The sequence below is a fragment of the Lissotriton helveticus genome, chromosome 8 (genome assembly GCF_964261635.1).
Source record: "Lissotriton helveticus chromosome 8, aLisHel1.1, whole genome shotgun sequence".
Lineage (NCBI taxonomy): Eukaryota > Metazoa > Chordata > Amphibia > Caudata > Salamandridae > Lissotriton > Lissotriton helveticus.
Window position 1 is genome coordinate 1,261,771,225 of NC_136069.1, and position 16,177 is coordinate 1,261,787,401.

The 16,177-nt window shown below is 50.0% G+C and overlaps 1 protein-coding gene across 1 annotated transcript in view; it reads right to left on the reverse strand.

Annotated features, from left to right (window-relative positions):
* Positions 1–16,177, reverse strand: part of CNGA3 (cyclic nucleotide gated channel subunit alpha 3) — a 181,276-nt gene that overhangs the window by 91,870 nt on the left and 73,229 nt on the right. The window contains exon 6 of the mRNA XM_078658960.1: positions 13,265–13,372. Coding sequence (XP_078515086.1) covers positions 13,265–13,372 — 108 coding nt within the window. The remainder of the gene's footprint in view (positions 1–13,264; positions 13,373–16,177) is intronic.

Here is a 16,177-nt window from a genome sequence, read left to right on the forward strand (position 1 = left end):
AGACTTGAGGGTCGGAGGAAAAACTGATTCTACACTTGTGGGTTTAATCCTTTTTACTATCAAAAGATTCGGAAATATCAAAAGGCCCCCTTCGGACAGCGAGTACTCTACAAACAATCAATGATATCTGTAGTGTGTTAGGGGCAAAGGGTAACCTAGGCCGCGTAGTGGGGCCTAACTAACATGCGGTACAATGAAGGCACACAGAGGCTAACTACTGCGTAAGGGCCAAAGACCCCGAGCGGTCTTTCGCCCGTTTATTTATACCCGAGGGCTACCCCGCCCCGGGCTGTATGCGTGCGTGCGTGAATGGACGGGCCGGGTGGCTCCGCCAGTACATCCCTCCAAACTCACAGATGGTTAGTCCAGCCTTATTTAGAGTTCTTTGCGGTGCGCATCCTCCAGGCGTAGTCCCGGAGCCGCTGACTGGGAGTTGGGTTTGGTCTCAGGTTGTACCTTTGGCTTCGCTGTATCTCGGGCCCTGGTTCATCTGGTGATCTTATTGCGGCACCTTCGGGGTCTGGTGATGAGACCTTAGACCCTGTGTTACCCCGGATTGGCGAGGGTTCTGTGTCACGAGGATTCGGTGCCATCTGGGAGGCGATCGGCAATTCCTCGTCGAGTTCCATGTCCCCTGACATTTGTTCTTGCATTGCTTCACTTGTGGACACTCGCTTAAACCAGGATACATTCCTCGTCACTGTTCTGGCACCTCGGGATGCGGTCACCATGGTGCCGTGGATGTTCACAATCTCCGGCTCAAACGTTGTTTGGTATTTCCATTGATGGTGACGGGTCTTGAGGACCACCCGATCTCCTACTGCGAGTGGTCCGATTCCTGCTCCCCTCGCTCGGCTCGCTCTCTCATTTGTACTTCGTCTCCGGTCTTGGGCTGCTTCGTGATCTAACTCTGGTGCCCGCCATGCTGGGCTCACTGGTACGCAGTCTCGTGGGGGTCTCTTAAACATGACGTGTGCTGGGGCGCACTTGGTGGTACAGTGTGGCGTTTGTCGGTATGCATTCAAAAACTGAGATAGACATTCTTCCGCCACTTGCCCTTTCTCCACGCCGATTTTTAGTGCCCGGTTCATTGTCCTCATAAACCGCTCCACCTCCCCATTGGCCTGCGGCCATTGTGGCGTGATCTTCCTGTGTCGTATGCCACGCCTGGTTAGATATGTCTGGAATTCGGCGCCCTGGAACGGTGGCCCATTGTCCGATCGTACATCATCTGGGAATCCTAGCACGGCGAACACTCTGTCCAGAGCTGGCTTGACGTGACTGAATGCGGTGGAGGGGACCACCTCCACCACGGGGAATCGTGAGCACGAGTCAATCAGCACCATGGCTTGGCGCCCATCTGGGAACGACCCAAAGTCAATGCTTATCTTGGACCACGGTGTATCGCACAAGTCCTCCGTGATGACGGGATGTGGTGTGGGCTCCTGGCTCGTGATGACGCATGAGTGGCAGTTGCGGATTTCTTCTTCCACTGCGCTGTCCATTCCAAGGAACCACACTCTTCCACGTAGCCGAACCTTCGTCTTTGCTATGCCTTGATGCCCCTGATGGGCAAGTCGTACTACTTCCTTCTGCAGGCACGAGGGAATGACTATGGTGGTGCCTCGTAGAACCACTCCATGTGGTCCTGTGCTCAGTTCACTTTGAGCGCGCCACATTTGTTGGCGGAAAGTCTGTTCCTCGATTGTGAGGGCACCTGCCCCGTGTAGGAAATGTTTCCAACTTCGGTCCTCCAGGGTGCGCTTCACCCTCCGAAGACATTCATCCCGGTCGGTGGCTGTCCCAATTTCTTCCAGCGTGAGGGCTTTAGGGCATGCCTCTTGTGACAGGATCCTCACAAATTCTTCCACCTCTTCTAAGTCTTCGCGCTCCAGTATTGCGGATTCGTTGCGCAGGTGGCGTGAGAGAAAATCTGCGGGGTTGTCTGCTCCCGGCCGAAAAACGACCTTGAACCTGTACGTCTGAAGCTGGACGGCCCACCGCTCAATCCTGGGCGGTGCAAGTCTGGCTGTCCCCGCAAATAGCTGAACCAACAGTTTGTGGTCTGTTACAACCGTGAATTCATGTCCGAACAGGTACAGATGAAAGTATTGACACGCCCATTTTATGGCGAGCGCCTCTCGTTCAATCTGTGCATAGCGCATCTCGGTGGCCGTCAATGCCCGACTCGCATAAGCTGTGGACACCCACGTGTGATCCTCCGTCTTCTGTAGTAGGACCGCCCCCAGCCCTATCGGGCTGGCATCCACGACCACCTCCATCTGGCGATGTGGCCTGAAGTACGCCATGACCTTGTCATCAATCAGGGCCTCTTTTATCGCTCGAAAGGCATCGTCCTCCTTCACTGACCATGTCCACGGTTGTCCAGCTTTGGTGAGGACTCTTAGCGGTTCCGAAAGGGACGCCAGATTAGGAATAAATCGGCCACAATAAGTGGCCATCACTAGGAAGCTGCGGACTTCCGTTGCAGACGTCGGCTTGGGTGACGCCCTGAGGGCCTCTGCTTTCTTGGGGTCCACTCTGAGCCCCTCTCGAGAGAAGATGTATCCAAAGAATTCGACCGATTCGTTGTAAAACGAGCACTTCTCCCGGTGCAGAGTTAATCCGTGGTCTGCTAGCCGTTGGAGCGCAGCTCGCAGGTGCCCATGGTGTTCTTCTAGGGTCTTGGAGAAGACCAGAATGTCATCACTTAGATTGATGACTCCAGGCAGTCCCGATAATGTCTCTCTGATCGCGTTCTGAAAAACTTCGGCGGCCGAGGACACCCCAAAGCTCAGACGTTTGAACCTGCGGAGACCAACATGGGTCGAGAATGTAGTGATGTTACGGCTGTCCGGATGTAGCTCAAGCTGATGGTAGACTGCGTTTAAATCCAGTTTGGAAAACCATTTAGCCCCATTTAAGTCTGCTACTATGTCGTCCATTGTGGGCGTCAGGTGACGTTCTCTTTTTACAGCCATATTCGGGAGACGCATGTCCACGCATAGCCGAACTGCGCCCGGTTGCTTTGGTTTGGGCGCAACCACGAGGGGTGACACCCATGGTGTGGGCCCTGACACTTTCTCGATCACTCTCAAATTCTCGAGTTTGAGGAGCTCCTCCTCCACCTGCGGCCGCAGGTGGAACGGCACCCTCCGGTGCCGCAGTGCAGTGGGCCTCACTGTGTGGTCAATGTGCAACTTAAACATCTTCCCTCTTAGTCGTCCCAATCCTTGGAACAATGTCGGAAAGTCTCTCAGCAGGGCGTCGGCATGTCGCTCGTGCACTTGGTTGGCAAAAAACACGAGTTGGAGGTCCTCCACTGTGTGACAGCTGAGCAGCGTGCCCCTTCTGCCTCCCGTAACATGGAATTTGGTGTTCACGTTCTGGTCATTGCAGGATACGGTCACCTCAATCACTCCACGTAGGGGCAATGGTTCATCACTGTCGTAAGTGTAAATTCTGGCTTTCAAAGGCAAGAGTGGTGGGCGAGGATGGAGCTGTTCATATTGTGTGCTGTCCATCACGTTCACCGACGCCCCTGTATCGATCAGTGTCTTCACCGGGTGTCCTTCGATGTCGACCTCGCACATAGGTGGTGGCCTTATCCTGGATCCATCTCTACCAACGAAGGAGACGAAAAAGACGTCATCATCGTTCTCCTCCTCATCCAGCCGGAAGGTGGTCTGATGTGTGTCGTCGCATGGTCCGGGGTCTTCAAGAGAAATCTGGCGTACCCCTTGGGTGAAGTTCCTTCCGCTCGGTCCGGCACGGCAGCTGCTGCGGCACACCTTCGCGAAGTGGTTCATTTTTCCACAGTTGGAGCAAGCCTTGCCACGTGCAAAACACCGTCCGTTCGGGGGATGTTCCATTCCGCAGTTCCCACATGCAGACCGGGAATTAGGCGCCAGCTGGTTCTTCTGCGCGGAGAGCGGGCCCGTCTCCGCACCACATCCACGTGTTCCTCTTTGATCGGCGCGTGCTTTGCCTGCGCCACGGGTCCGTCAAGTGCGGCCTGCATAGCTTCCGCTCGCGCATTCGAGAGCTCATGCGACCTGGCCAGCACCAGGATCTCATCTAGGCTGATCTGTGGTTGTCGTAAGATCAGACGACGCAGTTGAACGGATCTGCACCCTTGTATTAGTTGTGCTCTGATCTCCAGTGTCCTGTCGGGCAGCTCACACGACGTTGCAAGCTTGCGTAACCTTGCGAAGAAAACGTCGATCGCCTCCCCTTCCGCCTGGCGGGCCTGGCGCAGTTTGAACCATTCGAAGTCAGGGTTTGCGCGGAGGTCAAAATGGCGGTTGAGGGCCGTGATTGCCGCCGTGTAGTCGTTGCTGTCTCCTCTGTCCGGCAGGGTTTCGAACAGTTCATATAGTTCATCGCCCCCATAACATAATAGGAGCGAGCGTTTGACCTTATTGTCAGTTTCCCTCACGCCCACGAAGTAGTGTTCTAGGCGTCCAAGCCATAGGCGCCATCATGCAGCAGCCGTGGATGGCTCGGCCAGTTCGCTGAATGGCGGAATTGGAGCCGCCATGGCATGGCCCGGCGCGGTGGGAGCGACGATCTGCGCAGGGACTTGAGGTGGCGGACCTCCCTGCGCCTGTCCTGCATTCAGTGGCGGTAACGGTGGAGGAGTGGGAACTGTAATGTACTGTAATCCTCCTGAGGCGGAAGCCGGGAGTCTTGTTTGCTCTAAAACCGCAATTTTAAAAAAGAAACTGTATTTTGTGTATTTTAAAATTACCAGGCATCCACTTTGCTAGCGCATACCTGCAAACCCCCAAACAGCCGATCTTTGAACGCTGCAAAGGGCAGGAACCGCTTGGAAGGCGCCATCACTCACCGCGAGGAGCCACGGGACACGCCCACTCCTGGTGATCACGCCCACCCCCTTTTAGTACATTAGCGTGCCCTGACTGCGAGCGCAGCATTGTACTGTAATCCTCCTGAGGCGGAAGCCGGGAGTCTTGTTTGCTCTAAAACCGCAATTTTAAAAAAGAAACTGTATTTTGTGTATTTTAAAATTACCAGGCATCCACTTTGCTAGCGCTTACCTGCAAACCCCCAAACAGCCGATCTTTGAACGCTGCAAAGGGCAGGAACCGCTTGGAAGGCGCCATCACTCACCGCGAGGAGCCACGGGACACGCCCACTCCTGGTGACCACGCCCACCCCCTTTTAGTACATTAGCGTGCCCTGACTGCGAGCGCAGCATTGTACTGTAATCCTCCTGAGGCGGAAGCCGGGAGTCTTGTTTGCTCTAAAACCGCAATTTTAAAAAAGAAACTGTATTTTGTGTATTTTAAAATTACCAGGCATCCACTTTGCTAGCGCTTACCTGCAAACCCCCAAACAGCCGATCTTTGAACGCTGCAAAGGGCAGGAACCGCTTGGAAGGCGCCATCACTCACCGCGAGGAGCCAAGGGACACGCCCACTCCTGGTGACCACGCCCACCCCCTTTTAGTACATTAGCGTGCCCTGACTGCGAGCGCAGCATTGTACTGTAATCCTCCTGAGGCGGAAGCCGGGAGTCTTGTTTGCTCTAAAACCGCAATTTTAAAAAAGAAACTGTATTTTGTGTATTTTAAAATTACCAGGCATCCACTTTGCTAGCGCTTACCTGCAAACCCCCAAACAGCCGATCTTTGAACGCTGCAAAGGGCAGGAACCGCTTGGAAGGCGCCATCACTCACCGCGAGGAGCCACGGGACACGCCCACTCCTGGTGACCACGCCCACCCCCTTAACGCTCAGAATCTCCTCCATAAATCATGTGTCAGCACAGGGAGCGCAGCGGACGGGCGCAGCGGGCGCGCCGTCAGCGCGCCGAAGGCGCGCCAAAGGCAAGCCCGTCTGGGCCCGTCCGGGCCCAGCCGGCCCCTGGCCCGGCCACTCTGCCCTCTGTATCCAAGCACGCACGACCCTACTCCCGTGAGGAGCTACTAGCCTTAAACACCCCGACGAGTAACATCCAGCTCGCCGGATGCGACTCCTGCACTCCTGGAGAGCCAACCCCGGCGTACAATGGCCTGCACTTAGGCCTACTCAACTGCAGGTCGCTCGTAAAGCACTCACACGAAGTCAATATGCTTATCACAAACCACGTGCTAGATATCTTGTTTCTGACAGAGACCTGGCTCACCTCTAGCAGTGGCCCCGACATCGTCCTGGCACTTCCCCCTGGGTACTCTATGTGCTCACAGAATAGACCAGAAGGTAGAGGAGGTGGACTAGCCATAATCCTTAAAGACGGCCTTTCCTGTAGAACCTCGGACGGCAACATCAAAGGGCACGAAAGTTGTCACTTCATTATACAAATCTCCCCAGTCACCTCTCTATCAGGATTGCTGGTATATCGCCCACCGGGCGGCCTTGGAGACTTTCCAAATAACATCATTGATCAGACCTCCATTAAGTGCTCATCTTCCACCAATTACATACTATTGGGAGACCTTAACACACACTTCCTGGACCCAGGCAACAAGCAGGCCAATGAATTACTTCAAGACCTCACTTCTATGGGCCTCGACCTAAAAAACCCACAGGCCACCCACGAAAAAGGGCAATTGCTTGACCCCATCTTTTCAAACGTTCCTGGCTTAACAACCCTTGACCACATCGCCCTCCCCTGGACGGATCACTTCCTAGTCCCCTTTGTGTGGGACATCGATACTCCGTCCCCTCAACCCCCCAAAGTTAAAATTCACACCAGGCGATGGCAGAAACTAGAACCGGACACTTGGGCAGCCAAACTAAGGGAACTTGCTCCCCTCCCCCTCTCAGACCCCATAACTGGGGACATAGAGTTTAACACCTGGATCACTCAATCCCTAGACTCCATCCTGCCAAAAACCCACTCGCTAAAACATACCAAGAGAGTTAACCCCTCACCTTGGTACACCCCGGAACTCATTATTCTGCGCAAGATGTGCAAAAGGAACGAACGTCTGTGGAGAAAAAGTAAAACAGAGGAAAATAAAGAAACATTCCGCACCTCCATAAAATCCTATAAAAAGGAGCTACGCACCACTAAAATTTCCTTCTATGAGAGCAGAATTAAAAATGCTGCCTGTTCGGCCCACGAAACTTATTCTGTTCTCAAAGAACTCCTTCAGGCCCCAGACCCCCCACTCAAAGTCCTCGATCCCAAGGAAGCAGAAAATAAATGCAGTAACCTAGCCACATTCTTCGATGAGAAGATCCAAAAAATCCTTCTGGACATACCCCCTCCTGAACCGGCCCATACGGATCGGAATCTCACCTTCACTACCACCAATCCCCTCATTCCGGCCGATAACCTTCAACCCTCCCTGAACGCTTTCGGCCCAGTGACAATGGAGGAGGTAGAAACAACGATGGCCTCAATTAAAAGCGGCTCCCCCCTCGACCCCGCACCCCTCCGCTTCTTGAAAAAAGTGTCCAGTGCCATCATCCCCCCCCTCACGGCTCTAATTAACTCCTCCCTCTTGGAAGGCATAGTCCCCCCTGGCTGGAAAGCGGCAGCTGTCAAAGGCCTCCTAAAAAAACCCTCCTTAGACCCGAAGGACCTCTCCAACTACAGGCCCATTTCCCTTCTCCCAGGAAACAGTAAGATCGCAGAGAAGTTGGTGAACAAACAACTGTCACACTTCCTAGAAAACAACAACCTGCTGGGGGTCTCTCAGACAGGGTTCCGTCCAGGTCAGGGCACTGACATCGCCCTCCTGGCGGCGGTAGAGAAGGCCAGAAGCATTCTGGACACGGGAGGATCAGTGGCAGTGATCCTCCTGGACCTCAGTGCGGCCTTCGACACTGTAGACCATCCCACCCTAGTCCAAAGACTGAGAGAAATTGGATTAAAGGGTGTGGCCTTGAAGTGGCTAAAATCCTTCTTAGCGGGACGATCCTTCCAGGTTTGGGAGAACGACAGCCACTCACCCATCATCCCCCTTCGATGTGGAGTACCGCAGGGCTCATCCTTGAGCCCTACGTTATTCAACGTATACATGGCTCCACTAGAGAAGAGGATCACCCCGTTCGGCGTGTCCTTAATCAACTACGCAGACGACACCCAGTTGGTTGTCACCCTCACCCACCCCCATCATGCCCCCTCTGACCTCCACAGCTGCCTCTCGGAAGTCCACCGATGGATGAATCTTTCTTCGTTAAAATTGAACGGATCAAAGACCGAGATACTACTGTTAGGTAACACGGGCCCCGCCCTCCCACCTCATCTCTGGCCCAGCTGTCTGGGCGCCCCCCCCCGCACCTAAGGACGAGGTCAAAAGCCTGGGTGTTTGGATTGACAAGGACACGAGCTTCAAAACCCAGGCAAAAAAGACAGCAGGGACATGCTTCGGTCTCCTCCGAGCCTGCAGGAAGATCTTCCCTCTACTCCCGGCCACTGCAAGGAAGCTCCTTATACAGGGCCTTATCCTGGCGAGATTAGACTACTGCAACGCCATCTATCTGGGAGCTCCTGAAGCTACCCTGAACGCGCTGCAGAAAGTTCAAAACGCCGCTGCCCGCCTACTCACGGGCACTCCTACAAGATCCTCCGCTAAGCCAGCCCTCAGGTCTCTGCATTGGCTGCCAGTCAGAGAAAGAATTATCTTCAAGGCCCTCTGCCTGGCCCATAAGACCCTCAATAACAACGGTCCCCCCCTTCTTAAAGAACTCCTAATCCCCTACAAAGCGAAAAGAGACCTCCGGTCCAACGGGGAAAATCTCATCTCAGTACCCAGAGTCAAAAAAGCCAAAACCGGTGGCCGTCGTTTTTCAGTCCACACGGCCAAACACTGGAACTGCTTACCACGTAGTCTGAGGACAGAATCAAACCATCTCCATTTCAGGAAATCCTTAAAGACCCTCCTTTTCCCGCAACCATAAACCCCAGTCAGGCGGCTGAAGCCCCAGGAGAAACAGGCCAGCGCTGGGATGCTCATCGAGTTACTACGCGCTTTATAAAACCATTAAATAAATAAATAAATAAATAAATAACTCGCTGGGCAGGTCCTGTGGCTGCTGCCCCTCCGGTTGCCTGCACGCTCATCTTTGGTGTGAGTGCCGTCTACTGGCAGAGGGGTGACCCTGGTGACCCTCGGGGACTTGCTGTGGGAGCCCGACGTCAGCTCCGTGTTTTCTCGCTGGGCAGCTGCTGTTCAGTGGAATACCCCCCTTACTGCTGACGATTCTGGGCCCTTGGTGGCCACTGAGCTGTGATGCTGGGCTTGCCTCGCCCAAAAACGGCCGAATTGGAGCTCCGCGAGATGCGTGAGCTTCGGTGGGGTATCCTTCCCGCTTCCGCGAGATGCGTGAGCTTTCGTAGGGGGAGCGGCGAGGGCCGAGCCAGTCCCTCCGATTCACGCTGCGCGCGTCTCCCCTCCCACGCGCTTCTAGGCCTGACGTCCGCAGTGGAGGAGAGGTGGCACTGGGCTCAACGACGGGGCCGCTTAGTGCTGGCCTCTCAGCAGACGCGGCTCTCCCTCCACAGGGTGGCTCACCTTGCGCGCCGCGACAGGCGCGAGAATCCCGCCGACCCTGGCAGGGCCGGAATGAGCAGCACAGCGGGGTGGCACCCGCGCGGGATGACTGCGCCGGCCGCAGGCTCCAGCGCAGGCAGCGCGAGCGCGGCACCGCTGGACACAGCAGGTATGTCCTCGGGGCGAGGCGTGGGCAGAAGACCCGCCTCGTCACCAATGTAGTGTGTTAGGGGCAAAGGGTAACCTAGGCCGCGTAGTGGGGCCTAACTAACATGCGGTACAATGAAGGCACACAGAGGCTAACTACCACGTAAGGGCCAAAGACCCCGAGCGGTCTTGCGCCCGTTTATTTGCTACCCCGCCCCCGGGCTGTATGCGTGTGTGCGTGCGTGAATGGACGGGACGGGTGGCTCCGCCAGTACAATATCCACTTACCAACAATTAATGAAATTCCTCTGCCCGTAAGATCAGGGTGGATTATATTTAGTTTAGTTGCCCATTTAAAAAATCTACTCCATCATCAATTTTGTAATCTGCAACCTCGTCTCGTGTTTGAATGCCTTTTATTGTGTGCATGAATATTACCTTTTCTGACATTTGAGGGATGATTGTGGAAAAGGTGTGTCCACGATAGGTCCAGTCAGGTCAGTTCAAGTCCAGATTTTCTGGCTATTAACACGATATAAATGTGAAAGCTAATTATCTGAATCAAATTATGTGTGAGTGATTGTGAATGTGTGTGAGTATTTTATGTGATGGATGAGTATGTGTGTATAAACATGTTTAGTCTGGAAAGACAAGCTCACAACCACCTAATGGAGTCCAGCCATGTCTGTGTGAACCAGAGGCAGCATCAGTTCATACTAGTGGGTTTGCCAAACCGATGGGGAGACTGAGAGGCAGATGACCCACAGAACACAAGATAAAGAAATTCCTGGCATAGGAGAGCAGGCAGTCAATGAATACTGCAGGTGAGAAAGCAAGAGGCTGGGGGGTTGTTCAAACATGGATGCTAGGGTTCAACAGACTGTGGATAATTAACAGGTTTCCTGGGCACTTAAAACGAGGTGTTGAGTAAATTCAAATGGATTTTGAGACGCAGAAGGAGATAGCCAAGATAACAAAAAGGGAAATGAGTGGTTTGAAAGAGAGTCGTCTTCATAATAGTATACACTCTCATGATACACACTGACTTTGATCATTATGACTAGTGTGACGTGTCCAGATGTAACCTCCTCACATTCTGTAATCTTGTTCAGGCACTCCTAAAATCCTTTTTTTAAAACATTTTGTCTTAACTGGGCCTCTCACACCACAGGTGACCTTGAACAGTTGTTAATATGCATTAAGGGTGGTGTTGTCCTATTTTTGAAAAACTGATGGACCCATACCCCTTAAAGGACACTCCATTCTAGGAAAAACACAATTCTCTGAGCCCAGGCCAGCATCTCTCTAAAAAAAAAGGTACTGTGGAATGTTTGATGATGCCAGACGAGGTTTTGAGATCTAGTCCGACAGTACTCACTAGATGGCCCCTTTAATTTGTTTGCGTTTTTCTATGAGAGGTATCCACACACAAAGGTGAGTTTGCATGTGTTTCATATTGCAGTAAAGCAAATCTTTAATTACATTTAGTGAAAAGCAACTTAGCCTTTGCATTCTGGGCCAGTATTACAGCCCGAGTTTCTGTTGCTTGAGAAAGTCAGGCAGCGCACACAGTCCAGACTGCGCATAAAGTCCAGGCCACTCAAAGTCTTTTGTCGGTGGTTCATTGTTTTGGAAAGAAGAGAAGCAGGGGTGGAACTTTCTTTGTTTTTTGCACCTTCCATATGAAGCTCTTTTTTGCCAATGTCAGCGCATGTTCTATCTTGAGGGATGTTGTACAGAACGCCCAAATGATAGAAAATTATACTGACATCTCTTTTGCATCTCTCCAATACCCAGGAGGCCTGGTCCATGCTACAAAACCTACTTAAAAATCCCATGCTCTCCTGACCTTCAGATGCCCACTGAACCTACAATGTGCTGGATTTATCCAGCCTGTACATGCTTTGCACATCTTCTGTTTGCGTTATGCAAGCTGTGCTTGCCTCTCCCACAGAACCAGATCACTTTTATTACTCAACTGGTCATCCTCCAGACCACCATGTGCTCACCTGTTCTTGACTCACCCACCCTGTATTTTCCTTGCTTGCTCTTGCTTACATCATGGAAGATGTGCTTGGCTCTCCATCTCTGCACTGACCCACCATGTTTGATTTACTCAATCTGCCTTACCTGACCCATCCTTTCTCTCCTCACTTAATTCTCACCTGACCCAGCCAGTTCAAAGCACATTTGTCCCGGGCTTGCCTTTCTTACCCTAGAGCCTCTCGTTGTTTATTTCTTTCACTTTAAGTTGACATATGCTAGTTCAACTCAACCCATTGCATTAATTTCAGCCATTTATATAAGCCCTTCATCACATGTGTCACGACTCTAGTTCCCTGTAATCACTTCACTTGTCCACTGCTCACAAAACCATCCACAGCTCCCATTAAGATGGTGGATGGTTTTGATTTACCATAGTGGGTGCCTGCTGTACAATAGATGATGACTGAAACAGTATTGTAGTCTGCATTGTGTTGAATACCAGATTGAAAAAGTTCCCCTTCATTTGGGTTGGTTCTCTGACTTCAGTTATGTTTACTGTGTGAAAGGTGGAGGAGGCAACAGAGAGGAAAGGAAGTAAAGGTGCAAGGTTTACCCTAAAGAATGGAGGTCAAGAGGAATAGGGCTTTTATTCTCCAGGTTTTTTAGTCAAATTGCTGTCTATAGCTGCTGTTGTACACAATGAGAAAATTCAGGACTTTTATGTTTCATATGTACATAGGCTCAGAGACAATCTGCATTGGTATGACGTTCTCAAAATGATAAACGTATCCTTTTGCACATAGGAGGAAAAAACAAATACTCTACAGGTAGCAGAGATAGTTCTGTATTAACCACAATTGGCACCAAAAATGTGCCTCCAATTAAATGCCTGCCTCCAAGCTCTGCCTCTAGCCCTGCCCACAATTGCCCCTCCTCCATTCACTGCTTAAATTGACGAGTACCTGCACTTATTTTTTCCCATTTAACACTGACAACTGCAATTTTGATTGGTGAAATAGGGTATGTATAGCTTGCATAACTTACTTTAGATTGAATAATATGAAGAATGTTTTGTTGAATTTTGTAGGTCTGGCCGAAGGACACCTTTAGCTGTTGTGCCAGTTTCATATTCTCAAAAACAAACTTAACAAAAATACATACAAAGTCTTTCAGGCATCCCTCTTCATTCATTGGTCTGTTCAAGTGAAATACACATTTTGCTTTCACCAATAACATTATATAGCATGTGGTAAGGGATTATCCCTCTTCATCCATTTTCTGGCTTGCAGTGTGGGTGACAGCATCTGGCCTGACTGCATTTGGACCGCCTTGTGAAAAGAATTGTACTTTAGTGCCAAGCTTGGTGTGCCTGGCCTGCCAAATCACTCCTTTATTTTGATTTTTGGCAGTTTTGTATTACATATTGTGTATGTGGGGAAACAGAAAATAAATAAAAACTTTGCTTGCTTGTTTTTCATGTAATCATGAATGTGTGCTCAATATTGCAGCACTAGATGTAGCCATTGTTGGTAGCAGTGAACTCTTACTTTCAAGCATGTTTTGTTTTCGTAAGTTTTACTCTACTTGAACAACAGTATGGGCTTTGATTGCATGACAGTGAAAACTTTGCTCATCAGATGAAAAAGCAATAAGCAACACCTACCTACACACAAGCAAACACCAGTTGTATAAAACTGGCACAGTGATTACTGACAGCCATCTGTAGTATAGGTTGCTTGCTGGATCAATAACAAAGACTTCTTTTTTCTTTCTGTAAAAGAAATGTGAATGTAGTAAGGTGTCATCAGGATGCACTCATCATTCAGAATTTCACACATCCTAAGCAGAATTCCACTTCTAAGCAGTGCTAATGCTACAGTTTCTGCATGCTCTAAGGAGCTCCCCCAATGAGGATACTCCATTTCAGTTTGGGTAGATGGTGACTGTTTGGCATGCAGTAAACTGTTCCCGGATGTGGATTTACAGAAGAGCTTAGTTTATAGATGGAGATTTTTAGCTGTCATGGTCAGATGTAGATAATGTACCTTCTGGCTAATGATTTAATATTTCAGTTCCAAATTCAAGTCAGTTATTCAACTCCTTTAAAAATCCCCTGATCCTTCTTTTGTTAACCTTCCAAATCATTAATAAATAATGAATATGTCATAGCCACAAAACAAAATATTTAGGTATTTTGGTCACCAAACAACTTGCTGCTCCAACGTCCCTTTGAACAAGTTGGCATAACTTGGTGCAAGACATGTTCCCATACAAATCCCCCACAATTGTTGAAAAAACCTGCCTTGAAAAAGAAAATATCATTGTTGAAACAAAATTTCAACATGGCCAAGATTATTTTCCTGCGACCAAAGAGTTATATGGATCTGGAATGTAAGAAGTAGTTACATGTGTTAATGTCATTATGATATGCAATATTTGTGTACAATGAGGTAATGTCAGTTGTGGCCATGCTTAATCTGTTTGTGAGGGAATGCCATCAGTCATATTAAAATGTAAGGTTCTCCACCTGGTTTGCCAAATAATTATGAATATACTGGGATGTTGTCGCTACCTGACAATAGTTAGATGACACAATGAGTCTTGCAGGTAGATTCACAGAATGTTTGTTCATGTAATGTATATGAGGTACTAAGCAAAGCAGTGCATGGCAGGTGCACAAGTTATAGTTGACTTAGTAAACTATCCCCAGTGAATTTCAGTGTTTTTTTGTTTTTGAAGAATTTTTTCTCATTTCAACACCTAACCATAACATCACTGTAACATTTGAGATATATATATATATATATATATATACACACACACACACACACACGCACACGCACACACACACACACACACATATATATATATATATATATATTTGTATATATATATATATATATATATATAACCTGTCCTGAGATGAGTCAGAGGTTTACCTTTTTCTTCTGTGTTTAACAAGGCTCTATGGCCCACATGCATTAACATGGCCATTTGCGATTCCTTTTTAGCGCAAAATAAGGAATCACAAATGGCTATGCATGAAGAAATTGGTAAATAAATTGCGATTTCCTAATATTCCTTAATTGCGACACACAAATTGCGAATCGCAATTAAGGAATAGCTCCCCATTCATTCCTATGGGCCTAGAGGCCCATAGGAATGAATGGGAAGACATTCTCAGTTTGCGATTAGCAATTTGCGAATCAAAAATTGAGAATGCGATTTCAAGGGTGCAGGGGTGTCCAAAGGACACCCTGTTGCACCCCTGAAATCAATCTGTGCACATATGTTGTGCACACACATTTTTTTTATATTTTAAAGACCTTTATTGGTTAGAGCACGTGTCGTACACAGCACTTGGCCTACAACCCGGAGGCCGGCCGCGCGAAATGTCAAGGAGAAATAACCAAACGTATCTCGTGTAACACAGCCATTAAGCCAACAACCCGGAGGTCCGGCGGCGAAATAATTCAAGAGTGTGAAACAAAAGCAAAAAAGGGGGGATCAACTGAAGGAGTGAGTCATCACACATCCCTAGGTAAACCCTGCTGTATCCAGTAGTATGCGCAGTCTCCAAACCCTGCTCTTTAGTGCCAGCCAACCCTGTGCTCAGAAGGTCAACACACAACCAAAAACTCAAAAGAAACCCCACCCCAGTCCCTCCCCACCATGCACATCCATTCCCATTCCGTTGCAAAATGTGTCCACTACCTGCATCTAATTCTAGACTACTCAGCTGCCCCGTAAGTGCCATAATGATCAAAGCTCTCCATCCCACGCCTAGCCGCATGCTGTGGGGAGGTTCTGATCCAACCCCATGCCCCCTAACAACCGGGTATTGCTCTTAGGTGCTAAACAAGGGCAACCCCAATCCTAACCACCAGTCTCACAAACTCCCGCCCCCCTGAGCCAGCACCCAGGACTGCTCCGTCTAGTCAGAAACTATTCCGCTTCAGCAGTTCGCACTCCTCCAAGTGCTCCCCCCTCCTCAGCTGTCTCCTCTTCCTCCGCTACGTCTAGCTCCCCAGCCTGTAGGTGTGCCTGGTAGAGACCCCAGAAGTTCTTTGGGCGACTGGTTGGTGGCAATAGTTCACTGTAATGCTCCGACTGAGTGCAGCAATACAGCATGTCGTGCGCCCATCTTTTCACCGTGGGCAGAGGCCCTCTCATCCAGCATAACGCTAGCACGCGCCTGGCAATCAGCAATCCCATATCCGCAAGGCACCTAACAGACACCGGCAGAGGCTTGGAGTATCCCATTAGCGCCAGCGCCGGATCAGGGGTCAAGTCTGTTCCAAGGATCTCGTTCAATTCCGCGTAGACGCCATTCCAATATTTACTGACCCCCGGGCAAGTCCACGCCAGATGCAAAAAATCCGCGACCTGCACGCGGCAACGCTCACATTCCGCCGAGTGCCGAAGGCCATATCTATGGAATCCCTCTGGGGTATAGTAAACCCTCTGGAGAAATTTAAAGTGAATCAATCTGTGTCTACCATTTAGCGATATCCTCTTCGTGCTCGAGCAGCAGTATCTCCACATGTCGTCAACGACAGTGGTCTGCAAGTCCTGT